General features: G+C 44.4%; 1 protein-coding gene across 1 annotated transcript; it reads right to left on the bottom strand.

The window, feature by feature from the left end:
• Positions 1–484: 484 nt before the first annotated feature.
• B3GAT3 (beta-1,3-glucuronyltransferase 3) lies at positions 485–26,068 on the bottom strand. Its single transcript, XM_040328944.1, has 6 exons — positions 25,734–26,068; positions 21,749–21,855; positions 18,749–18,863; positions 15,905–16,235; positions 13,565–13,855; positions 485–705 (listed from the first exon to the last, which is right to left on the bottom strand). Exons 2-6 carry the CDS (start codon positions 21,828–21,830, stop codon positions 607–609), a joined length of 918 nt encoding a protein of 305 aa, XP_040184878.1. The 5' UTR covers positions 21,831–21,855; positions 25,734–26,068; the 3' UTR covers positions 485–606.
• Between the last annotated feature and the right edge of the window lie 626 nt (positions 26,069–26,694).

Here is a 26,694-nt window from a genome sequence, read left to right as displayed (position 1 = left end):
AACGGATGTTAGCAGACGATCCGTTTAACATCCGATCCGCTAACATCCGTTTTTCATCAAAATATGTAATAAAAATAAAGTTCTAACAAAAAAAACAAAAAAAAAAAACGGATGAAAAAAACGGATGACAACTGGATGAAAAACGGATCAACTGATGATAAAAACTGATCTAAAAAAAACAGTCCGCACGTGTGAAAGGACCCTTAAGCAACCAGCATTTTCAGAAGGAGGTCAGTATTGGCTGCCCCATACATTTTTTTTTTTAACCTCCTTCCCAAAAGACGATAAAGACTGAACAGCTTGCACAACCTGGCTCTTTGAACTTCTGTAGATAGCTCTTGAAAGCCAAGTCGAAGGCAACACTGCTTTTTGTAACGGCAGCGCTTTAAAAAAATAAAAAAAAGTTGACACTTACAAGGATTTCCTCCTACAGTTTCTGCAGAAGAACGTCAAACACTCCAGATAAACATTTAAGCAAAGTGGACGCTGTAGATTTTGGTGTATATATTATATATCTATCTGACAAGAGCAGCTGATGTCTGGCGTTGGAGGACAAACATCTCACAATTATAAACTGCCATACAATTTGTCAAACACAGTTGTACATCACACCAATATTTTGGGGTTGGATCCCCTCCCTTGTTTTTCCAGCAAATCTTCCTGCTTGAGCTTTGGCTTTTCTGTCCTTGTATGCCACACCCAGACCTGCGTGGGAGAGGAGAGGAGAGCCATATGTCAGTAAAATGATAAAAGGAGTAAGACAGGTGCTCGGCACATCACAAGGGGTGTTGTCTGATGCACGCCACTATACCACGCCTACAGGAACAGATGGATTTATTGTTCTATTCAATTCCTATTCATTTCCTTATTGATTGCTGGCATGTTTTCACTTTTTTAACTATGCAGCTCGATTTCACTTTTCAACATGAACAAACTAGTGATGAAGAGGAAACTATTTGAATGCTCTAAAAAATGTACTTGTGGAAAATAAAAAAACACATTCTAGCTAAAGTGGTGTTTAAAGGTGTGCTACCAATATTTATAGAAGCCTTATGTACACACTCTCGTTTTACGGCATTAAAAAAAAAAAAAAACTTTTTTCAGCATGTCCAAAAAAAATTTTTTTTCCAACTTCATCATTAAAAATGATGTTGCCCAAACACCATTGTTTTTGAAAAATGATGAACAAAGCACGGTGATGTACAACACGTACGACGGCACTCTAAAGGTGAAGTTCTATTCGCCTTTGGGCTGCTTTTAGCCGATTACGTGTTAGTAAAAGACGATTCGCGCTTTTTTGTCTGTTACAGCGTGATGAATGTGCTTACTCCATTATGAACGGTAGTTTTACCTGAACGAGCGCTCCCGTCTCATAACTCGCTTCTGGGCATGCGCAGGTTAAAACGTCGTTTTAGCCCACACACGATAATTTTTTACAACCCGAAAAACGACATTTTAAAAAAAACGACATTAAAAAATGCAGCATGTTTCAGAAGTCGAAAAATGACGTTTTTAAAAATGTCATTTTTTTTCATGCTGAAAAACGACCGTGTGTACGCGGCATTACCCATCGGGAATCATCACTGCATTGATAAAATGAGATGTACCAGTGAACTTTTTACCAGTTCATTAAACTGGTCTTCCCAAACTGCTGAATGTGAACCAGGACAATGCATTGTGAATGCCGACTCGTACTTGCTCATCTCTGCCCTCTTCTTTTTTCAAACTGAAGGTTGGAAAAGGTGTTCATATCAAACTCACTTTGGAAATTTGATATTAACCATATAGGGCTGGATTCACAAAGAGTTACGCCGGCGTATCAGTAGATACGCCGACGTAACTCGCAATCTAAGCCCGTCGTAAGTTTAAGTGTATGCTCAAACTGAGATACACTTAAACCTAGCTAAGATACGACGGCCTGCGCCGTCGTATCTTAGGGTGCAATTTTTCCGCTGGCCGCTAGGTGGCGCTTTAGTGAAAAACGTCAATCACATCGGGTCGCCAATCATTTACATAAAACACGCCCCCCTCATCCTCATTTGAATTAGGCGCGCTTACGCCAGCCCCATTTATGCTACGCCGCCATAAATTAGGAGGCAAGTGCTTTGTGAATACAGCACTTGCCTCTCTGACGTAAGGCGGCGTAGCGTAAATACGATACGCTACCGTAAAAATGCACGGATCTACGTGAATCCAGCCCATAGTGTTTACCCAATTCTGACACTTCGCTCCTACATGTAAAAATCATCATTTTTTTTTTTGCAAGAAAAATACATATAACCCCGAAAAACTATTTATATATGTTTTTTTAGCAGAGATCCTAGAGAATACAATGGAGGTCATTGCAACTTTTTATCTTGCACGGTATTTGCGCAGCAATTTTTCAAACGCGTTCTTTGTGAAAACAGTTTCATGCTTTTTAAAAAAAAAAAAAACACAGTAAAGTTAGCCCAATTTTTTTGCTTAATGTGAAAGATAAAATTATGCTGAGTAAATAGATACCCAACATGTCATGCTTTAAAATTGTACACGCTCGTGGAATGGCGCCAAACTTCGGTACTTAAAATGTACTGGGTACATGTTACAGAGGAGGTCTAGGGCTAGAATTATTGCTCTTGCTCTAACGTTTGCAGCGATTCCTCACATGTGTGGTTTGAACACCGTTTTCATATGTGGGCGGGACTTACATATGCGTTCGAGCATACGGGACAGGGGCACTTAATTTTTTTTTATTTTGACACTTAAAAAAACAAAACATCTCTTGTAATAGGAATATGGCATGACAGGACCTCTTTACAGTGATATATGGGGTCAAAAAGACCCCACATCAACCCACTGCTTCACAGCCGAAGCGGCGCCGTTTTTTTTTTGAATGCAGAGGCCGGGCGTGACGTCATAACATCACGTCCGGCCTCTGACGATCATAGACACTCCGGCGACCATCCGGTCCACTATAAATGATCACAACCCGGGGGCCGGTGGATCGTATCTTCGACTCACCGATTGCAGCGGTGAGTCGGGAGAAGCACCAGAGGGGGCGGGGGGAGTCCCTTTTCGGCGCCTGTAAAAAGATCAAGCAGTGGAACAGCCGCTATGATCATTCTTATGGCGAAGGGAATCGCCGGCTGAAAACGGCAATATCTGAATGATGCCTGTAGCTGCACCCATCATTCAGATATACAACCACAAAGCCCAGGACGTCATATGGCGTTCCATATGATGTCCTGGGCTTTGTGGTTGTATATCTGTGTAAAATGACACTGGCAGTGAAGGGGTTAACCAGTAGGTGGTGCTGTAGGGGTTAAGTGTTTCCTAGGGAGTGCTTCTTACAGTAGGGGGGATGGGCTGTGTGCGACACGTCACTGATCTCCGCTCCAGTTACACTGAGTGGAGATCAGAGTCATTGTCACTAGGCAGAGCGGGGAGATGCTCGTTTACATAAGCATCTCCCCGCTCTCTCGGTGAGACGATTGCGGGTATCCCTGCGGCGATCGAGTCGGCGGGACCCGCGTTTGGGCTCACGGAGATCGACCACACGGCGGCACCTTAAGGGGGATGTACCTGTACGCCCTTATGCCTGTCCGTGCCATTCTGTTGACGTAAATAGGCGTGCACTGGTCCTTAAACGGTTAAAAATAAAATATATATATTTCTTGTTCTACTGTGAAAAAGGAACAAAGCTTTCACCATGTGTGACAAGCGATGGCCAAAATTTGGAAAGGACAAGAGGCGTTTATATTAAATAAAGATTAAAAAAAAGACAAATGACATTAAATTCCCTATATTTTCTATCTGTAGCACAATGCCTCGAACATAGTTAGGCATTCTTGTTTTATTTAGGTTATTCATTTTCTTACTTCCTCTAATATTAGCTATGTGGAAGTTTAGAATAATCTTGTGCTCATCTACCACAGGTAGAGTATAATTCAATTTAGAAAGTTCCCGAGAAGTTATTAAAGTGGAACTTCACCCTTTTGCATTTCAGATTTTGTTATACAAGAGCTGGGTTGTCTTAGCATTCATCTGTATCACTAGTAAAGGAAACCCGAGTCGTGATGATCCATTGCTCATGGAACGTGCAAAGCTCTGGTTTCTACAACCGCAGTTAGAATGTGTTCAAAGCTGTAAATTTTCAGAGTTGGAAATCAGGGCTACTATGGCATACGGTCATTTTGAACTTTATTGCAAAGAAACCAAAGAAATAAATACAGCCACTGTCCTCATCACTAAATCGAAGGATTAAGGGCCAGATTCACGTAGAATCGCGGCGGCGTAACGTATCGTAGATACGTTACACCGCCGCAATTTTTCATCGCAAGTGCCTGATTCACCAAGCACTTGCGATGAAAACCTACGCCGGCGGCCTCCGGCGCAAGGCGGGCCAATTCAAATGGGCGTGTGCCATTTAAATTAGGCGCGCTCCCGCGACGGACCTACCGCGCAGGCTCCGTTTCCGAACTCCCGCCGTGCTTTGCGCGAAGTGACGTAATTTTTTTGAACGGCGACGCGCGTAGCGTAATTCCGTATTCCCGGACGGCTTACGCAAACGTTATTTTTTAAATTTCGACGCGGGAACGACGGCCATACTTTACACAGCAATACGATTGCTGTGTAAAGTTAAGGCACCAAAAAAAACTTTGCGACGGGAAACTAGACTAGCGGCGACGTAACGAACGCGAAAAACCGTCGGGGATCGCCGTAACTCCTAATTTGCATACCGGACGCTGGTTTACGACGCGAACTCCCCCCAGCGGCGGCCACGGTACTGCATCTTAAGATCCGACAGTGTAAAACAATTACACCTGTCGGATCTTAGGGATATCTATGCGTAACTGATTCTATGAATCAGTCGCATAGATAGAAACAGAGATACGACGACGTATCAGGAGATACGCCGTCGTATCTCATTTGTGAATCTGGCCCTAAATGTCCGAAACGCGTAGGAAGTTTCTACAGCAAGTTACATGTCTTTTCAATAAAAGGAATACTTTTTTTTGGATGACATCCCTTTCCTTACCCAAAATAAATTGACCCGTTTCACTTTCATGTAGGGGTGCAACGGATCAAAAAACTCACGGATCGGATCGATCCTCGGATCAGGAGTCACGGATCGGATCATTTTCGGAGTAGCAAAAAAAAAAGACAAATCTTGTTACACCCACCAGAGTTTTAGATTTCACAGTTCTTCTCAACACAAAACGGAGCTTATGTGCTTAAATACAGTGTTTGGAAATCCGACGGACTGTTTATTGCTAATGTGACAGAACACCTCTGATTTTCACATTTAAACAGTCCGTCAGATTTACAAATACTGTATTTAAGCGTATAAGCTCTGTTTTGTGTTGAAATAACTGCATCTCGCAATACTTATATGTGCAGCCAAGTGGAAGTCGCAGCCCCATGTACGAAAGTGGTGTCATCAGTTCCCTACTGTGACCTGAACTATGCCAATCATCAGATCCCTTTAGTGTCATTGATCGGCGGGCTGAGTGTCTAGTGAAAATCCCCCCTACGTGCTCAGTCCATACAGATCCCCCCGATCGCCTCCTCTCTCTTCTCTGGCAAGCAGCAGGACGCCCGGTGCGGCGGCGGCAGCGGCTCCCCGTGTGGATTCCTCAAGGTGCAGCATGGAGCTCATCGCTGGGCTGTTAGGAGTCAATGACATATTGAGCTCAAGTGCCCACAAACTTCCGAGGAGCAGCCTGCATCCCCCGCGCCGGGTGGACCTCGATGGCTTCGATAGCTAGGCCGAAGCCGCGGCCTTTCCTATGGACCGGGAGGCCCGTGGATCGCCGTGTGTCCCGACCTGAAGGTGCTGATCTGTACGGATCAGTTGCACCCCTAGTGACAATACTTGATGTGTTCCCACTGTCATATGGCATTCTTGTGCCACAGTGCCTACACACCGTCACGGTTTTATCCACTAACCTCTTTCCTTCATCATTATATTTGACAGGGAAGCCAAAATGCTCCCATACAGGGGATTTAAATGACGCGGGGCATTCAAGCTCCTCCGTTCGCCATGACCACGCTGTGTGTGGACTGAACATGTGCAAATTATTATTATTATTTTTTTTAGAAAACAATCCTCGGATCACGTGTGTGCGGTTCGGATCAATCTTTTTCGGTTCGGATCACGGATCAATGACGATCCGTTGCACCCCTACTTTCATGTTTAGAGGCATGTAAAAGCCAGCTGCAGCAGCACCCACATTGATAAGGGCAAGGACTGATTTTTTTTTTTTTTAAAAGGTTTTATCTTCATAATAGTTTCCCTGGTCTTTGCCATAGTAGGTGAGGCAGGAGGTATATTTAGTGCTAAATAATTTTTATATATTCGCAGGTAATAGATGGCCCCTTGCCCCTTTGATCTGGTAAGCAGAGAGTTGTGCATTTGCAACCTCCTCTATTAGATGTATATTAGGGAAGTCCCGATACCACTTTTTTAAGTACCGATCCTTTTTTTCAAGTGCTCACCGATACTTTTTATAAATTTCTCAAAGCACAATACAGATTAGGTAGCACTGATCTGCAGCTCAGAAAGATGGCTGGCTGGCACTGGCAGTTGGCACCGACGGCTGGCACTGGCAGGTGGCATTTATGGGCACTGATGGGCAGGCACTAAAATGCCATTAGGGAAGGCTGCCTGCAACTCCTTGCACTCGGCCGCATAACAGCAGCAGCGGCCATCTTCTTACACCCAGCCCAAACTATATGGGGTGGGTGTAACAAGATGTCCACTGCTGGCATACTGTGGCTGAGTGCAGGGTGTACCAAGATGGGCGTCTCTGATGGCAACACGGAGCGTCACTTCCGCAACCGAATATGATGGCTCCGGTCGCCCTGAACTCTTCACTCCCTGCTAGCTCGACGCACCGCCCGCTACTCCGCCAGGAATCGGAAGCATTTGTGCGAGTACAAGTACTTGCGCAAATGTTCGAATTGGTCCCGATACTAGTATAGGTATCGGGACAACCCTAATGTAAATATACAGGTAATTACACTTAGATGATTTAATTATTAAATAATAATAAAAAAAAATAAAAAAAAAAAATCGCAAGAGGTGTGAGTTGCAAACTGCTACACTCAAGCGGCCAGTGCTAGCTGGAGACACTATAAGTTGCCTTGCACTGCACTTGGTACCTTGTACTGTGTACTGAATATAATCAATAATCTCACCAGGAACATTCTATTGTTTTTATCTCTGCTCTCCCAACCTGCATTCAAACCTAAAGCGGTGTGTGTTTATAAGACTTCCTGCAGGATTTCTTTTCACAGGCACCCTTACAGAGAGTCCACCTGGGAGAGGAATGACAGTCATAATATACAAGCTTACAGATTATACTGCTTAGTGGGATGATGGGGTCCTAATGTGCAGCATTACAAACTCACACCTTAATGGGGTGATAAAGCCTATATATGCTGCCACGTTTTTCTTTTTTGCTCTTATCACCTTCAGAACTGCAATCTCAAACTAGATGCTTACAAAATTCAGCTCAACTCAGGCTGGGTTCACACGCGTCTGGCTGTGGTTTGCAGTCCGGTGCGGTTTTGTTCGCCGGCTCCGGCGCAAATTTCTACTTGATTTTGCACGAAACCGGACCCATTTTCCTTTTGCTAAAAGTAATGTACAAGGCTGACAAACCATTTATGCAGGCTTTGCAGCTACACATGGGCCATAGAGGATCTGTTTTATCAGAGATGCGAGTCACATGAGTACTGGGATTCCCTCCTGGTGTTATGTACGCCTAGATGTGGGGGGGGGGGGGTTGGGATCTAATAAAACTGGAGAGCGCAAAATCTGGTGCAGCTCTGTAAAGAAATCAATCAGCATCCAGGTTTTATTGTCAAAGCTTAAAGCGGGGGTTCACCCGTACATAAAAAACTTTTTCCCCTTAGATTAATGCTCGTTTTGTCTAGGGGAATCGGCTAGTTGTTTTAAAATATGAGCATTACTTACCGTTTACGAGATGCATCTTCTCCGTCGCTTCCGGGTATGGGCTGCGGGACTGGGCGTTCCTATTTTGATTGACAGTCTTCCGAGATGCTTCCGACGGTCGCATCCATCGCGTCACGATTTTCCGAAAGAAGCCGAACGTCGGTGTGCAGGCGCAGTATAGAGCCGCACCGACGTTCCGCTTCTTTCGGCTAATAGTGACGCGATGGATGCGACCGTCGGAAGCCTCTCGGAAGACTGTCAATCAAGAAGGAACGCCGCTCCCGAAGACCTATACCCGGAAGCGACGGAGAAGATGCATCTCGAAAACGGTAAGTACTGCTCATATTTTAAAACAAATAGCCGATTCCCCTAGACAAAACGAGCAGGAATCTAAGGGGGTTTTTTGAAAATGTTTTCTTATGGGTGAACTCACGCTTTAAAAAGGTAGAACTATAGGCAAAGCTTTTTTTTTACATTTTGGATAGAGCAAGGGAGGGTTATAACCCCGGTCAGATTTTTTTTGCCATCTTTGTTGTATTAGGAAGATTTCCCTTCAGCTCCTGTCCCATAGCCAAACAGGAAGTGAGAGGAAATCCCTACAAATTAGGGAATTCCTTGGGGACCCCCAGGTCTAGTGTCCCCATTGGAAGAATTTCCCTCCACTACTTTTCTGGGGACAACCCAAAATTTGGGGTTTTCTTTTACTTTCGACGATAATAGCAAACAGGACAAATATAGAGGGGGACACAGACACCAATAAAAACCTGACAGATGTTCTAATCCCTCTTCACTAAAAACAAAAAAGTTTTGCCTTTGGTTATACTTTAACCTCCCTGGCGGTATGATTCTTTCAGAAAAAAGGTGCTGAAAGCGGTACCATTATTTGCAAGGAAATTTGGCGTTTTATACTGTAGGCCTGTAATTCTTAGGAATAACTCACTTAAATCTGACCAAACAAGAGTCTAATAGGCATCCCGGGTATGAAATTTTTTTAAAAACAAAAATTATAAATTATAATATAATAAATAATTATAACAAATAATAATATAATTCAAATAAAAATTATTCAATAATGTAATCAACTCAAAATCACTGAAATTTGCTCAGTTGCAGAATTGTCGCTATTTTTTTATGACGAATTTCCCCACAAATCGCTATCGCACAATTCTGCAAGTGATTATAATTTATTATCGCTGTTTTCTAGCTGATCTAAAACCATTTTTGACATAAAGGGACACTTTTGGTTGCTATGGACAATCTACAGTTTCCAGGCAGAAAGAACAGTTTTTATTATATAAAAGTACATGTAGGGCACTGGGCAGACCACTAGGGACAAGGGGGGGGTGTATTTTTTACATACAGTACTGTAATCTATAAGATTACAGTATACTGTATGTAATGTGTTCGTTTACGTTTTTGAATTTGGCGCCGTTCTCCGCTCCCGTGCGTCGTAACGTCGCAGGGAACGGAGATCGGCGGCACAGGAGGACGCTGTGTGAATCGAGCGAGGTCCCGCTCGCTCACACAGTGCGGTGGCATCGCTGGATCCAGGAGAAGGTAAGTAACTTTGTCTGCTGCTGCAACGAGGCAAGCCCGAGTCTGACTCGGGGTTACCCAGGGGCGGACTGACAACTCATGGGGCCCCTGGGCAATAGAAGATTATGGGGCCCCTGGGCTTACAGATGGCCACCACGCCAGTAGGCAGTGCAGAGGCGGGGCAGCTAAAATCTTGGGATTTTCACATCAAAAGCATATCGATTTCGGACATATTAGGGACAGATGTAAAAAAAACATAGATTTTTACATACTGTCCCTGGTTTTACTGAGCCTGGCAACCCTGATGGGGCCCCCTAGTGGCATGGGGCCCTCGGGCAGTGCCCGAGTGACTCAATGGTCAGTCCGCCCCTGGGGTTACCGCTTTTGGTATGAAAATCTCACCCCGAGTCAGACTCGGAATACCGCTAGGAGGGTTAAAGAATAGGTCAACCTCAAATTTCATATTCCTGATATGTGCCTGCTGTACCATATGCTTGTATGAAAAAGTATCATGTTCTCTTTGTATTGCTTCCTTTCTGTTAAATCCCTTTTGTTCCTACCAGTCACTCTGATTTCCTATTATAAATGGACCACACTAGGCAGGAGAGCACAACATAGTCAGTTTTCTAGTGATGCTGAGAACTCAGCCTGCTCTCCTCCAACGATCACACTTGTGCTGACACAAAACCCTCCCCTAAACAGCCATTCAGTAGGAAAACCAGTGTGCTGCCGTTTCTCCTCTCCCAGCTCTCTAAGATACTTATGCAGCGAAGGTGTGATCACTTATTAAGAAAGGGGGGAAGGTGGTACACAAATATTTTGCATTTCATTTCTATTTGTAACTGTATGCATTGTTTTACAAGGTGAGGGCTTACATATACTTTAATTGAATATGCTATAGTTAGAAGCTGGATTGGCTACCATGCACAAATGCAGATTCTGAGTGCTCCAGGTTTAGTAAATGGCCCCCCACTGTTTACTTCTAGAGTAGATGAGAAGCAGTACGTATTTTCATGAAGCCCAAACCATGCTCCCAATTTGGTATTTTACTCCCGATTGACCAATACAGGCATGCAAAATGCTTCTACCATTTCCTTTTGACATCTATATTAGAAGGAGAGAAGGTTCACTGTCTGACCCCAGTTGGCAATACATATCCATCTAGCAAATAAGCATTTGTTCTTGGGCAGTATACAAATAGGGGAGGGGGCAATTTATTTTTTTCTTGCACAAGGGGTTCTTGGCGACTATCCGCCCTTGATATTGTAAATGGGATAATAAGTGGTAGCAAGGGTAAAGCTTTAGCTCTAGTTACAAAATTACCGTATTTATCGGCGTAGAAGACGCACCCCATCTTTAAGAGGGAAGTTTCAGGAAAAAAAAAAAAAACTTTCCACAGCCCCCTGCGTATAACACGCGAGCACAGTTTACCCTCTATTTTCAGGGTAAAAAAGTGAGTGTTATACGCCAATAAATACAGTAAGTGTAGACAGTAGGGGAAAACCACAGAAGAGGCACCACAGCTAGGCTGCCTCCTGGCTGCAAGTGGGAGCAGTAACTAGGGTTGTCTCGATACCGATACTAGTATCGGGACCGATACCAAGCATTTGCGCGAGTACTGGTACTTGCGCAAATGCTGTCGATGCTTCACCTGATACCTGGGATTGGAGAGAGAGGCGGGAACAACAGGAAGTCAGCGGGCGCGCAGGGGAAATCCCTCACTGTTTAGAGATGGCTGTGGTGTGCACTCCTCTTGCACCCGGCATATTCTCTTCCCCGCCCGACAAATGCATTCTAGTACCGGCCCCATCGTGACATTATTCAGCGGTTCGGGAGGAGAGGAAGAAAGTGCTGCCAGTGAATAGTGTGAATGTGAGTAATAATGTGTCTCTGTGAACAGATCGGCAGGGTAACTGTCTGCATAGCCCAAGAGCGGCTCTGCCCCCCCCCCTTCTCAACTCTCACACTCCCCCCCCCCCCCCCCCTTGCAGTGGCCCCTGGGTCACGCTGGTAAGACATGAATGATGTCTTAAAGAGGGCAGGGCCCTTTGTTATAATGGGGGCCTCTCTGATCTCTGGAAGTCTCTAAGGAAGGGGGGCTTTGAGCTAATGGGGGTCTCTAAGAGGGGGTACTGACTGCTGACTGCCATTAGATCAGCAGCATCCCCCTTGGAGACCCCCCCATTTGCTCACAGCCCACCTTATATCAATGCCCCCCCTTATCAGTGCCACACATCAGTGCAGCCCTATAAGTGCCACTTCATCTGTGCCCATCATTGCCGCCTATCTGTGCCCATCATTTTCGCCCATCAGTGTAGCCTTATAAGTGGCACTTCATCTGTGCTCACCATGACCACCTGTGCCCATCATTGCCACATATCTGTGCCACCTATCAGTGCGTGCCACCTATCAGTCCCAGCCATCAGTGCCACCTATCAGTGCCATCTTTCAGTGCCAGCTATCAGCGCGTGCCACCTATCAGTGCTAATCAGTGCTACCTATCGGTGCCCATCCATCAGTCAGTGCCATATTTTAGTGCCCATCAGCCAATGCCATCTATCAGTGCGTCACATGACATTAAAAAAAGTACCGGTATTGGCGAGTACTTGAAAAAAAAAAAAAAAAGTATCGGTACTTGTACTCGGTCTTAAAAAAGTGGTATCGGGACAACCCTAATAACAATTGGTAGGAATTGGGAGTGTAAATCATCATCTTTGAACATAAAAACACAGAATTTGACAAAGGGTAAGGGAAGTGCCCAGATTTTCAAAAGGTATCGGGCTGAACCAACACATGATAGCAGCGTTTCCATTTGGATCCATCTGGCTGCTGTAGGATATGAAGGATAATAGCAAGTAGGCATAACCTTACTGTTAATGCACCAATATTCATAATTGTAAAACATCTGGTTCACACTGGTGCAATGTAAGACATTGCACGCGATTCGCACCGCACTGTTGTGCAGATCACATGTGATGTCTGTGCGATCCGAATTCAGCCATACAGATTATGTGGCTGAATTTGCATCGCATTCGCACCAAAATGGTGCAGGAACCTTTTTTTGGTCCGCACTGGAATCGGATCGCATGAGTGCTCACACCTATGAGATCTGATTCCTGCACCATTTGGCAGTTAGCACTGCGATCTTATCTGGGGGTGTCATTAGGAGTGCAATGGATTAAAAAAACTCACGGATTGGATGGATCCTCAGATCAGAGTCATGGATCGGATAATTTTTCAGATCAGCAAAAAAAAAAAAAAGACAAATCTTGTTACACCCACCGGAGTTTTAGATTTCACAGATTTTCAACACAACGGAGCTTATGTGCTTAAATACAGTATATGAAAATCTGACGGACTGTTAAATTTTAAAAGCCGAAGCAAACCTGCTGACCTTGCATGCTTGCTAATGGGACAGAAAACCTCTGATTTTCACATTTAACTGAAAAGGTGTTCTGTCACATTAGCAAGCATGCAAGGTTTGCTGCTGCTTTTAAAAATTAACATGTAAACAGTCCGCTGGATTTCCAAATACCGTATTTAAGCATATAAGCTCCGTTTTGAGTTGAAAAAAACGGTGACATCTAAAACTCTGTTGGGTGTAACAAGATGTCCGCTTGCCCCCTTTGCACTATCATTACTGTGTAGGAGTGTGGGGTGGAGCAAGATGGCGGCGACAAAACATCACTACAGCTGGCGCCGCCGGGTGTACCAAGATGGCCGCCGCTACGGAGCCAGGCCAAAGCCGCGGCCTTTCTTATGGCCGAGGCTACGGAGTTCTTCCGCGGATCGCATGGTGTGCTGATCCGAACAGGGTGACCCGTTTGGATCAAGGATCGGTGACGATCCGCTGCACCACTAGGCGTCATTAACTTTGTATTGACACCCGCAGCAGTTGGCATAGGGCAGTGTGAACCCCTGGCAGGTGACATGCGATGCATGAACCGGCACTGGAATTGTGCTGGTCCCTGCATCGCATATATGTGAACTGGGACTTAGCAAGATGAACAATCCACACTACCTGCTATTTAATACTGTTAATTATTGTAGCTTGTATTATGTGTTTATGCTGGGGGCGTGCACACAAACCTTAGTGCAATTTTCCGCTCGTGGCTCCAGTTCGCTCACGGTCACAAGTTGTCCCAGTAAACTGCTCTCCAGAAAACCTCTCTCGGCATCAGGGTCAAATTTTGCTTTCGGATAGGTTAGGAGTAACGACAGGGACACTGAAAATCCTGCCATGTCCATAGGGAAAGGCCTGTGTGTCTTCCAGGCGGTGTGGAAGCCAACAACTTTACCATGATCAACAAGTGGTGCTTCATATTTCAGACCTCCAACCAGCCCAACAGGCCAGACAGACACTTTCTGGGTATGACGCATCTAAAATAAAATAGTATAGAATTTATCATCATGAGTTAACCATATATAGCAAGTTTTGAAATAACCAAATCTAGGTATGTATGTATGTATGTATGTATGTATGTATGTATGTATGTATGTATGTATGTATGTATGTATGTATGTATGTATGTATGTATGTATGTATGTATGTATATATATATATATATATATATATATATATATATATATATATATATATATATATATATATATATATATATATATATATATACACACACACACACACACACACACACACACACACACACACACACACACACACACACACACACCCCTAATCAATTAAGCCTTTTTCTCACAATGGCAGAGAAGCTGTCACGCAATACTGTAACTGTCACATTTTTTTTATCTCCACTAAATTCAGGAATACCTCTCACCTTGTGGAGATTTCCTCTCACACCCTGTTATATCCTAAAGACAGAAATTGAAATTTACCCAATGGACACAGGTTAAAAAAAAAAAAAAAAAAAGAAGGTTCTAAGCCTTCCACAATGCAAAACTATAATTGTTTTGGCTTAGTTCTAAATTAAAGATACTCTCCAGTCTGCCAGCCACCCCACAACCACTCTCCTAATTGCTGGCATAGACTACATAAATGCCCTTTTCAAGCACCTAAACCCGTGGTCACATGTTCTGGTCTCTAACCCTTCCCTCTTCTGCGTAAAGGAGGCAGTGTCCTTCTGCAGGTGTCAATGCCAATTCCTCAGTGACATGGACACTTCAGATTGGCTGTTCAGTGGTGGGGTTCTCTGAGACTCCAGAAGAGGAGTCTCAGCAGTGAGTCGGCAAGAAAGGACCGACCGATGCAGGCACATTAGCTTTGCTGGATTACCGGTCCGAAAGGGTACCATCGAAGGACACTGACTTAGTTTAGTAAAAATTACTTTCATCAGTTACTCTTAAGCGATTCTAAAAGTTTGTTTTTTTTTTCTTATAATAAACGTGTCATACTTACCTGCTCTTTGCAGTGGTTTTGCACAGAGCAGCACCAATCCTCTTCTCATGCCCCCCCCCCCCCCCCGTCTCCTCCCTCTTCACCAGTGCCCCCAATAGCAAGCTGCTTGCCATGGGGGCAATGGTGCATGCTCACTCCCGAGCCCCGCTCTATGCATCCATAAGACACAGCCGTGGCTCAGCCCCACCCCCCATTGGCTCACTAGCTGTGATTGACAGCAGTGGGAGCCAATGGCTCCAGCTGCTGTGACTCAGCCAATGAGGAAGGAGGGAGGGGGAGAGACCCTGCATTTGTTTTTTTCTTGCATATCTTGGAGACTGCTTCTGCTTCCCTGAATCAATAGACTATTTATAGCCTGCATAGCAGCCCACTGGCCACTTGGACTTTAGTACTATAGGATCTGTTTCAGTACCAGCACCATATGTATATTTATTTTAATGAGAAAGAGAGACCCGGGAACAGCCGAGGCTCCCTTGTGCATAGCTGGATCGAGAGGGGGCTCAGGTGAGTATAAGGGAGGGGCTGTGGGGGAGCAGCACAAAGAAGGTTGGGAAAAAAAAAAAACACACACACACACACACACACACACACACTTTTAGCCTTTACAACCACTAACAAAAAAATTTAAAATAAATTGTAACCAACATCAAAGATAAAGGAAGCATGTAGTGTTTGTTTACTAGAGGAAATACAATACCATTTGGCTCTCCTTATGGTCCACTGCTGATTTGAGAACTAGTTACCCACAGCTAACCTATTCCTGGCTGTCATGACGATCCTATGGCTTCACAACAAACTAGGGAACTACAAACGTATACAACACCCCCTTTCACACTAAGGTGTTTATCCAAAAAAACAGCCCACCAGTGCCAGAAAACTGGTGCTAAAACGCCGCTAAGGCACGGCAAAAACGACCAGCGCTTTAGCGGCACGCCAGTGTGAAACGTGTCTAAATATTTAGTATACTACTATATTTCAGTCATGACCGGTTAACTTCAAAAATCAGTTTTTGCCGACCTCCAGGATCAGTAAAACATGGTTACACTTCTCACCTCCTGAAAGATTTTCACACTGTATGTGTTGTCATCATCTGCAAAGTATACAACTCCGCGGTCTCCAGGGGACCGATGTTGATGAAGCCAGCGTAACGCTTCATTTCGCTGCTCCACCCCACGTGGTTTGAGCCAGTTTGGATCGGAGTCTTTCAGTTTCATTGCTGGTGGAGTCTGAACATTCAAGTGTGTGTGAGGCAAGTCACTCTGTGCCAGGAGCTCAGCCACTGCCGCCGTACGTTCCACAGAGTCCTCCACTAGAATCCAGTGCAGGGCAGGTACTAGAAGTAATGTCTGAGATAGACGGATAAGCTCAGCTCGCTGATGGGACCTGAGAACAAGGCAAGACAGAAGATGCAACATTTTTCTATGTGAGCATGTACATAAAATTATGAGAAACAGAGAAAAAAAAAAAAAGAAAAGCACAAAAAGCCAGGACATTACCAGTACATCTCTTTATATGGTTATGTATAGGGTTGTCCTGATACCACTTTTTTAGGACTGAGTACAAGTACCGATACTTTTTTTCAAGTACTCGCCGATACCGAATACCGATACTTTTTTTTAAATGTGTCCCCAAATGCAGCCATGTCCCCCCACAAATGCAGCCATGTCCCCCCCATATCCAGCCATGTCCCCCCCCCATATGCATCCATGTCCCCCCCCCCATATCCAGCCATGTCCCCCCCCCCATATGCAGCCATGTCCCCCCCCCCCCCATATGCAGCCATGTCCCCCCCCCCATATCCAGCCATGTCCCCCCCCCATATCCAGCCATGTCTCCCCCCCCCCCCCCATCCAGCCATGTCTCCCCCCCCCCATCCAGCCATGTCTCCCCCCCTCCCATCCAGCCATGTCTCCCCCCCTCCCATCCAGCCATGTCTCCCCCCCTCCCATCCAGCCATGTCTTCCCCCCCCTCCCATCCAGCCATGTCTCCCCCCCCCCCCATCCAGCCATGTCTCTCCCCCCCCCATCCAGCCATGTCTCTCCCCCCCGCCATGTCTCCCCCCCCCCCATCCAGCCATGTCTCCCCCCCCCCCCCATGTCTTCTCCCCCCCCCATCCAGCCATGTCTCCCCCCCCCCATCCAGCCATGTCTGTACTCCCGCAAATACTCGGAATCGGTCCCGATACCGATACTAGTATCGGTACTGGGACAACCCTAGTTATGTAGATTGCAGCGATTTTCAATACTCATTTTTGCCCTAAAATGTGTCAGGGTAGAAAGAGATGCTATAGAGCAGTGGTTCTTAACCTTTCTAGTGCCGTGACACCTTGATACCATTTCCCAAGTTGTGGGGACCCCCAACAGTAAAATTATTTTTGTAGTGCGAGTTGTCAGCACTCAAGGCAAGACTTGTCATTTGTAAATGTAGAAGTAGTGCTGCGCTGTGCATAAATAGGTGATAAAGTGCAAATGTGCTCACGTGACAGGTACACTTGAAAGGCAATAAGTGAATGGTCGAAATAGCAACAATAAAATATAAATATTTAGCTGCGACAGTATAAAATGATGGACTAATAAAAATGTCCAAATACTGTGAGTAAGTGTACCACAAAAATAGATGTGAGAATAAAACTCATAAAATCCTTAAAATGGCATCATCATGTGACATATGCTACCATGCCCTGCGCACATTTATACAGTAATCAGTGCAGTTTTATAGCACTAATCGCTGTATAATTGTGAATGGTCCCAAAAAAGTGTCAAGAGTGTCTGCCGCAATGTCACAATAATAATAATAATAAAAAAAATAAAAAAAAATCGCAGCCATTACTAATAAAAAAAATCTAAATGCCATAAAACTATCCTCTATTTTGTAAACACTATAACTTTTGCGCAAACCAATCAAATACACTTATTGCGATTTTTTTTACCAAAAACATGTAGAAGAATACGTATCGGCCTAAACTGAGGAACAAAAATGTTTTTTCTAAAAATAAATAAATTGCGATATGCATTAAAGCGGGGGTTCACATTCAGCCGAGTTGTCAGAATGTTTTTTTATTTTTTTTATTTCATTGCCGTACAGATCGTACTTTCACCGCGGCTTCCGGGTATGGAATCTGTGGGACTGGGCGTTCCTAATTGATTGACATCCTTCCGACCGGTGCATACAGCGCGTCACGAGTTGCCGAAAGAAACCAGCGTCGGTGCGCAGGCGCCATATAGAGCCGGCTCGCGGTCTGGCTTCTTGCAGCAACTTGTGACAAGCTGTATGCGCCGGTCGGAAGGATGTCAATCAATTAGGAACGCCCAGTCCTGCAGATTACATACCCGGAAGCGGCGGTGAAAATACGGTATGTACGGCAAAGACATAAAAAAAAATAAAAAAAAACAGCCGATTGTCATTCTGACAACTCGGCTGAATGTAATGTTAAAAAAATTGTTTTGGGTGAACCTCCGCTTTAAATCAAAAAGTAAAAGCTAGTGTTTTTTTTTTCAAAATTGTCGCTCTTCTTTTGTTTATAGCGCAAAAAATAAAAGCCGCAGAGGTGATCAAATACCAAAACGAAAGCTTCATTTGTGGGGGGAAAAAAAAACAAAGATTTCATTTGGGTACAGTGTTGCATGACCGCGCAATTGTCATTCAAAGAACGACAGCGCTGAAAACTAAATTGGTCTGGGCAGGAAGGGGGTTAAAATGCCCGGTATTGAAGTGGTTAAATAACAAAACGAGCCTTTACAACCCCTTTAACTCATGCATTGTGTTGGCCCCGTCCCACTGTGTGGCAAAATACATATATTTTTCAGAGTTCTTTTTTTCTTTTAAGTGTTGTATCCAAACAAAAGAAGAAGGTGGGCCCTCAGGAATTAAGGATTTGATATGATTTACTACTTACCTTGCATAAGTTGGAGTTACTACATATATAATAGGCAAGTTCTCTTTGCCACGGTGGTGTGACCGTTCCTTTCTTAAGACATCATTAGCAGGGTGTGTACAATCACATTGCTGGCCTGCAGACAATGATAGAGAACATACAAGGTCATTCCAGACCACCACATTCTAAACTGAAACAACCAGTTCACTATATGCAACATACTGACAACTTAGCCACTTGTTGTTTATACCCATAGTAGAGTCCAGAAACCAAAGTGCACATTTTGCTGGCTTTACTCTAAAACACACTGGCCCGTATTCTCGTACGAGTTACTCCGGCGTATCTCCAGATACGCCGTCGTAACTCTGAGTCGGAGCCGTCGTATATTGGCGCCTGATTCAAAGAATCAGATACGCCAAAATTTCACTAAGATACGACCAGCGTAAGTCTCTTACGCCATCGTATCTTAACTGCATATTTACGCTGGCCGCTAGGGGCGTGTACGCTGATTTACGCCTATAAATATGTAAATCAGCTAGATACGCCAATTCACGAACGTACGCCCGGCCGATGCAGTACAGATACGCCGTTTACGTTAGGCTTTTCCCGGCGTAAAGTTACCCCTGCTATATGAGGCGTAGATGAGGCGTACCAATGTTAAGTATGGACGTCGGAACATTTTTCACGTTTTACGTCGTTTGCGTAAGTCGTTAGCGAATAGGGCTGGGCGTCATTTACGTTCACGTCGAAAGCATTGGCTTCTTGCGGGTTAATTTGGAAAATGCGCACTGGGATATGCGCCGTTCGTAAAAAGCGTCATTTACGTGGGGTCACATAAAATTAACATAACACACGCCCACATCTTCAACATTTGAATTAGGCGGGCTTACGCCGGCCTATTTACGCTACGCCGCAACTTTGGTTTGAAAACACGGCACTTGCCTGTCAAAGTTGCGGAGGCGTAACGTAAATGGGATACGTTGCGCCCGCACAAAGATGTGCGCTTCTACGTGAAGCCGAGCCACTGACACCAACAAAAGAAATATTGTTTAATTCCACCAAACAAACACACCCGGATCTTACATACGCATAGCCATGTCAATTACAAAAAAAAAAAACACAACAACACAACACACCACATCCGAGGATTAATAAACTTTCAATATTCAGCAACTGAATGAGATATTTATTGTCTAAGCTGTCCCTACAAAGTCATGAAATCATAAAGAATATTAACATGAAATTACATGGGTGTTGCTACACTTAGGTACGGTACTATGTAAATAAGTATTACAGTGTTGGTCATGTTTATAAGCAAGAAGTGCCTTGTACACTATTTTTTATTTATATGCTTTTGGATTTTAGATTCAATTTAAGGCCACTTTCACACTGAGGCGCTTATAAACTGCCAGAAAACACTGAGCGCTTTTGAAGAGCTTTCCATTCATTTCAATGGAGAGGGGAGTTTTTCACAGCCTCAGTGTGAAAGCATTAATTGATTTTAATGGAAATAGGTTTTCGTGAGCTTTTTAGGCGCGGTTTTGAAAAGCGTCTAAGTGTGAAAGTGGTTTAATATATGAGAAAAGAAAGCATCCCCACAGGGACTGGTACTGTGGATGCCAATATAATAAAAAGGGTGCCACATCCCTAAATTATAGACAAAATTGAACCAATAGACTTTATAGGCACCACAGCATACAAAGTCAACTAAAACGTATGTATTTTTGTTTATACAAAAAAGTAGGATTAAACAGGACAAAAAGAGTGAAGTTAAAAATTCCTAGCATCGAAGGCTAGTACAACTACCACATAGACATCCCCATTCATAAGCTGAACTGCGACTTTACAAAAGGTTTATACCGATGGTCATCAATATTGGGATAGGCCTGGTATAGGTTGAGGTGAAGGGTAGAATAACTTGGAGCTCTACATGTTTCGCACTGGCCTGCTTCATCAGGAGCTTGTGTTAAATACTGTAGTCAATAGTAATCAACTATCAAGAGATATCCGGGTATTTAAAAAAAAAAAAACATAGAATACACTGTGTACCAGTAGGAGTTCAATAGTGAAGAAATACACAAATGTGAGCAAAACACTAGTGAAACAGCACAATGGTAACCAATATGAAAATGTGTAGGGAGGAGTAGCTAGGTGAGTCTCAGAGGATGAACTGGGGCCCCCAAATACAAATGCATAATAACCTCCGCCCTCATAGATCACATGTGGGCTGCCATATAATAGGGCCCATAGACACCAGGTCGGCAATACACATGGCAAGCTCTCCAGTGTCTGTGCATCGGTACAGCCAGGCTTTACTACAAGCTCCTGAAGAAGTGCGCCAGCGTGAAACATGTAGAGTTTCAAATTATTTTACCCTTCACATCAACCTATACCAGGCCTATCTCAATATTGATGACCACATCAGTAAAAACTCATGAAACAAGAAAAGCTGCTCCAGGTGAGTAAGTCTCTGGTTAATACACACACACACACACACACACACACACAGTCGGATGCTATCCCAGCTCGCATGCTGTGTAACGTGAAGAAATAATTACAGACGGCTGCACTTCCAAAAATCCTTTTACTGAAGCCTCATGGTTGACAGATGGAGCAGGGGACAAAGAGGTAGACACGTTTTGCGCAAATGTCTCATTACCATCAGTACAAACTTTTTGTCCAGTCACAGTTCCGCCTATGAATGGTTATGGTGATGTCCATGTGGTAGTTGTACTAGCCCTCGATGCTAGGAATTTTTAACTTCACTTTGTTTGTCCTTTTGATCCTTACTTTTTTGTATAAAACAATAAAAATAATACATACTTTTAGATGAGTTTGTGTGCTGTGGTGCCTATAAAAAGTAAATTTTGAGTCTATTGGTTAAATTTTGTCAATTTAATATATGGTAGAATCCAGTGAGGCGGTCTATTTGGGAACAATGTTTTTATAAATAGGCATAAGACCACTCTGTCCAAAGACACAGAATAACTTACTTCTACAACCTACTGCATTGTAACTCACCGAGTTGTAGCAGAGCATACATAAGACCAGCACTGGACACCACAAAATACACAAGAAAAATATTCCTGAGTTTCAGTCTCATGTTGACGAGAGAACAGCTGGGGCACCTAGCAATGAGAAAGAACATGACAATACAGCTAGCAAAACCTTCAATTAGCTATATATTTACTTGGATATAAATTATAATCAAATTAGCTGTACAGGAGCAATATATTAAACATTAAATTATATTGATCTAACATATACTTACTTGCACTTGCCTCCAGATCAGACCAGCACACATCCAGCCATGCCGCAGGGTGCTAGGTAATCACCCTAGCCACTGAAGGACCAGTGCTGCTTATCACTGAGCGTTAAAGGATAAGTTCACCTTTCAGAACATGTTACATTCGTATTTAGGGTGTAACATGTTCAGCAACCTCCCCCCTTCCCTGTGATAGTGGGCAGGGGATCCTCTCCCTGCACCCACCGTTGTAGGCAGAAACCAACAGCAATATGTAAATGAGAAAACTATGAATCGACTCCAGTAGATGAACTTGAAGATTGAATGGGTAGCATTCAAACTCCCCCCAACTTGCAAGTTGATAGCTTGTAAAGAGGAATGGACTGAAAGCTGGAGAGAAAGATTGCAGGAGCCTGAAATGGCACACCCTTGTTTAAAACAAAGAATAAATAAAAAAATAATCTAAAAAATAAATCTACATTTATTATTTTTTGCAAAAGATGTACTTAAAGGGGTTGTAAAGGTACAATTTTTTCCCTAAATAGCTTCCTTTTCCTTGGTGCAGTCCTCCTTCACTTACCTCATCCTTCCATTTTGCTTTTAAATGTCCTTATTTCTTCTGAGAAATCCTCACTTCCTGTTCTTCTGTCTGTAACTCCACACAGTAATGTGAGGCTTTCTCCCTGGTGTGGAGTGTCGTGCTCGCCCCCTCCCTCGGACTACAGGAGAGTCAGGACGCCCATTAACACAGCTCCTTTATCTGAAACGTAGAGAGAGTCCTGACTCTCCTGTAGTCCAAGGGAGGGGGCGAGCGCGACACTCCACACCAGGGAGAAAGCCGTGCATTACTGTGTGGAGTTACAGACAGAAGAACAGGAAGTGAGGATTTCTCAGAAGAAATAAGGACATTTAAAAGCAAAATGGAAGGATGAGGTAAGTGAAGGAGGACTGCACTAAGGAAAAGGAAGCTATTTAAAGCGGGGGTTCACCCGTACATAACACTTTTTCCCCTAAGATGGATGCTCGTTTTGTCTAGGGGAATCGGCTAGTTGTTTAAAAATATGAGCTGTACTTACCGTTTACGAGATGCATCTTCTGCGCCGCTTCCGGGTATGGGCTGCGGGACTGGGCGTTCCTATTTTGATTGACAGTCTTCCGAGAGGCTTCCGACGGTCGCATCCATCGCGTCACGATTTTCCGAAAGAAGCCGAACGTCGGTGCGCAGGCGCAGTATAGAGCCGCACCGACATTCGGCTTCTTTCGGCTACTAGTGACGCGATGGATGCGACCGTCGGAAGCCTCTCGGAAGACTGTCAATCAAGAAGGAACGCCCGCTCCCGAAGACCCATACCCGGAAGCGACGGAGAAGATGCATCTCGAAAACGGTAAGTACAGCTCATATTTTAAAACAACTAGCCGATTCCCCTAGACAAAACGAGCATCCATCTAGCATCCATCTAAGGGGAAAAATTGTTTTATGGGTGAACTCCCGCTTTAAGAGAAAAAAAAAAAAAAAGTGTACCTTTACAACCCCTTTAAAGCAGAAGTTCAACCAGACTGGCGGCCCTCCAGGTGTTGCAAAACTACAAGTCCCATGAGGCATTGCAAGGCTAACAGTTACGAGCATGACTCCCACAGGCAGAGGCATGATGGGACTTGTACTTTCGGAACAGCTGGAGGGCCGCCAGTTTGACACCCCTGATGTAGACAAACAACGTTCTGAGCTGTGCACCAGACCTGCGCAAATGCACACGCCCCGGGACACGCATGGAGATCCACGCAGCTGGTGCTTGTAACCGAATTCAACAGGCTGCCTGCACAGGACACCTGGGTAAAAAAATAATAAAGTGTATCTCAAGGACGTCTTTTATAGAATATTGAAAGGTTAGACCCTCTGTCAAGTTTTATTGTGGCCTGTGCCCCTATTGGGATGGGTCACTGCTCTATTTGTACTGTTGAGCACTGTTACCAAGAAAGAAATCCAAAATTTTACAATGGCGACACCGGTTCCAAGGACAACCATCTAGGAGGAGGGATGACCCTGACGTGAAGGGAAATGTTCCCAATCCAACTCAATAGAGTTTTAACCCTTTTTTTATCCAAGAACAAAACACATTTTTTGCTACATACACACTTTAAAGTGGAACTCCAGGAATGTTAGGTCAAATCTGGTAGCGTAGGTCCAGATTGCTGCTGATTACTGTACAAATTCTAGTGTCTTTCATGCCAGACACTATACACAACCAGCACTCTTCCTCCAGCACCGTAGCTGATAGTTCCAGCTCTCTTACAGTGATAGTCTCCATCGGTCTACTCGTTCACCTTTCCTCTCCCTTTATCAATTCACAGAACACCTTGTATTCTGCAAACAGAAGACAATATACAGAATCTCCTATTTAAAGTGGAGTTCCACCCATAAATATAACATTACATTTTTTTTTTTAGATGCCTTCAAAGTGTTGTTGCTAGGCAGAATAGTTAATCTTCCCACTTCCTGCACCTAGGTGCTTAATGCACCGCACAGACTCCTGGGAATGTAGTGGGTGTAACTTTCCAGGAGTCTGTGCACTCCCCAGTCTCAAAGAATCATGTGACTTGGACAGTACAGGTGCTGAAACCTGATCTGACACTGCTTGTGCAGCACTGAGCATGTGCGAGATCTGCAAGGCTGAAATCCAGGAAGTCATACAGTCTGGCTTCATGATGCCCACACTTAAGATGGCCCCAGTCGATTTCTATTTTATAAAGTGTCTAAATGCTGTAACAACCTAACAAAACGGACCTTGGTTTACAGACTAACTTTACTAGAATACATTAAGCTTGTGTATTACAGGGGTATTTATATTTAAAAAGTGAAATTGTGGCCGGAACTCCGCTTTAACAAACTTCTTGTATTTTGTGAACAGAATAGAAGACATTCTGTAAATAGGCAAGGAGGGTAAGTGGCAGGATCCCTTCACTGTATAAGAACTAGACCGCTCAGCTGCAGTAGTATCTCCCATCAATGAAGCCTAGGATTTGTACAGTAAATCAGCAGTGATCAAAACCTAGGATAGTCATCATTAGAGGCAACACGTCTGACTTGTGCTGTGTAAGGATGAGCTCCAGCGTGTTCGCATAGTACACGTGCAGAGCCCGCCAGGAAGTCTGTACGGCGCTGCGCTAATCACAGCCAGGGAGAAATTTCCTGATCTCTGCAGCCGAGCATCAGGACAATGTCTCCCTGGCTGTGATTAGCGCAGCGCCGTGCAGACTCCTTGGCGGGCTCTGCACGTGTACCATGCAAACACACGGACTCATCCTTAGTGCTGTGGATCAATAAGCGGCTGACATATTGATCCACAGCACTAAGGATGAGCCAGTGTGTTTGCATGGTACACGTGCAGAGCCCGCCAGGAAGTCTGCACGGCGCTGCGCTAATCACAGCAACTTGCATTTTCAGAGGGACAGGTAAGTCATGGCAGATAGCAAAAATCTTGTATTTTTCTTATACAAGATTTCCTTTAAGGGGGGAAAGCACTGACCCTCCTGGCTGGTGTTTTTGACATACAGAGGGAGAATGGAGCGCCCACCCCTGCCTATTGGGTAGGAGACCCCCAATCATCAGGGATCCCCCCATTTCAGGAGATCGGTGAGCAATCAAGCTAATGTCAATGGTGAATCCATAACAGCAAGCACTAGATATCTGAGGGACTGTATTACATCTTTAGTGGAAATGAAAAGTAACAGACTTTATATCACACCTAATATTCAAATACTTACTGGAATCTGCTTTATTACACTCTTGGTCACTCCTTTTCAAATGATAAGCTTTTCTGAGCCTTGCACCGACCTCTGGACTGTCTGTCTGGCTGCATTCATCCCCCCCCCCTGTGCTGTCCCTCTCACTATACAGACCTATATGTACATTCTACTGCTAACATGCAATGGCAGATACAGCGAGCAGGACATGCCCGGCACACCATTGAGGACTGTCCCGTCTGTCATCAATTCATTCACAATTATCTTTGAAAACGAGCGCTGTTCTCCTCATCCCCTGATTGTTGTCACGTCCCCATTACTCTGCACCAGACCCGGAAGCAATGAGTGAAAATAGAGGCCTTTCAAGTGACCCCGCGCAGGTTAATGACGTCATCGCGCCTCTAGCGCTCTGCCTGCAACGTGGTACATAAAGTCTGTACAATGCAGGAATAGAATAGATGGAGGAGAGGGTTGTGTTGTCCCTAATAATAAAGCAGAACGTTACACTCCACACGGCAGGAATTGATACGGTTAACAGAAACGTATTGAGTATAATGTAATGCATAGATAGACGTTTGCGTTGCGTGCAGTTGCAGCTGGTGCTCACAATCCATCAAGCGCTCCCATTGAATGCTGTCACTGTGCCCCATCAAATGTTCCCATCAAATGCTGTCAGTGTGCACCAAGATTCCCACTGTGCCCATCGAATGCTGTCACTGTGCCCATCAAATGCTCCCACTGTTCCCATCAAATGCTGTCAGTGTGCACCAATGTTCCCATCGAATGCTGTCACTGTGCCCATCGAATGCTCCCACTGTGCCCATCAAATGCTCCCACTGTGCCCATCGAATGCTGTCACTGTGACCCATCGAATGCTGTCACTGTGCCCCATCAAATGCTCCCACTGTGCCCATCGAATGCTGTCACTGTGCCTATTGAATGCTGTGACCGTGCCCATCAAATGCTCCCATTGTGCCCATCA

The sequence above is a fragment of the Rana temporaria genome, chromosome 11, assembly GCF_905171775.1.
Source record: "Rana temporaria chromosome 11, aRanTem1.1, whole genome shotgun sequence".
Classification (NCBI taxonomy): Eukaryota; Metazoa; Chordata; class Amphibia; order Anura; family Ranidae; genus Rana; species Rana temporaria.
This window is presented reverse-complemented; position numbering and strand designations above follow the sequence as displayed.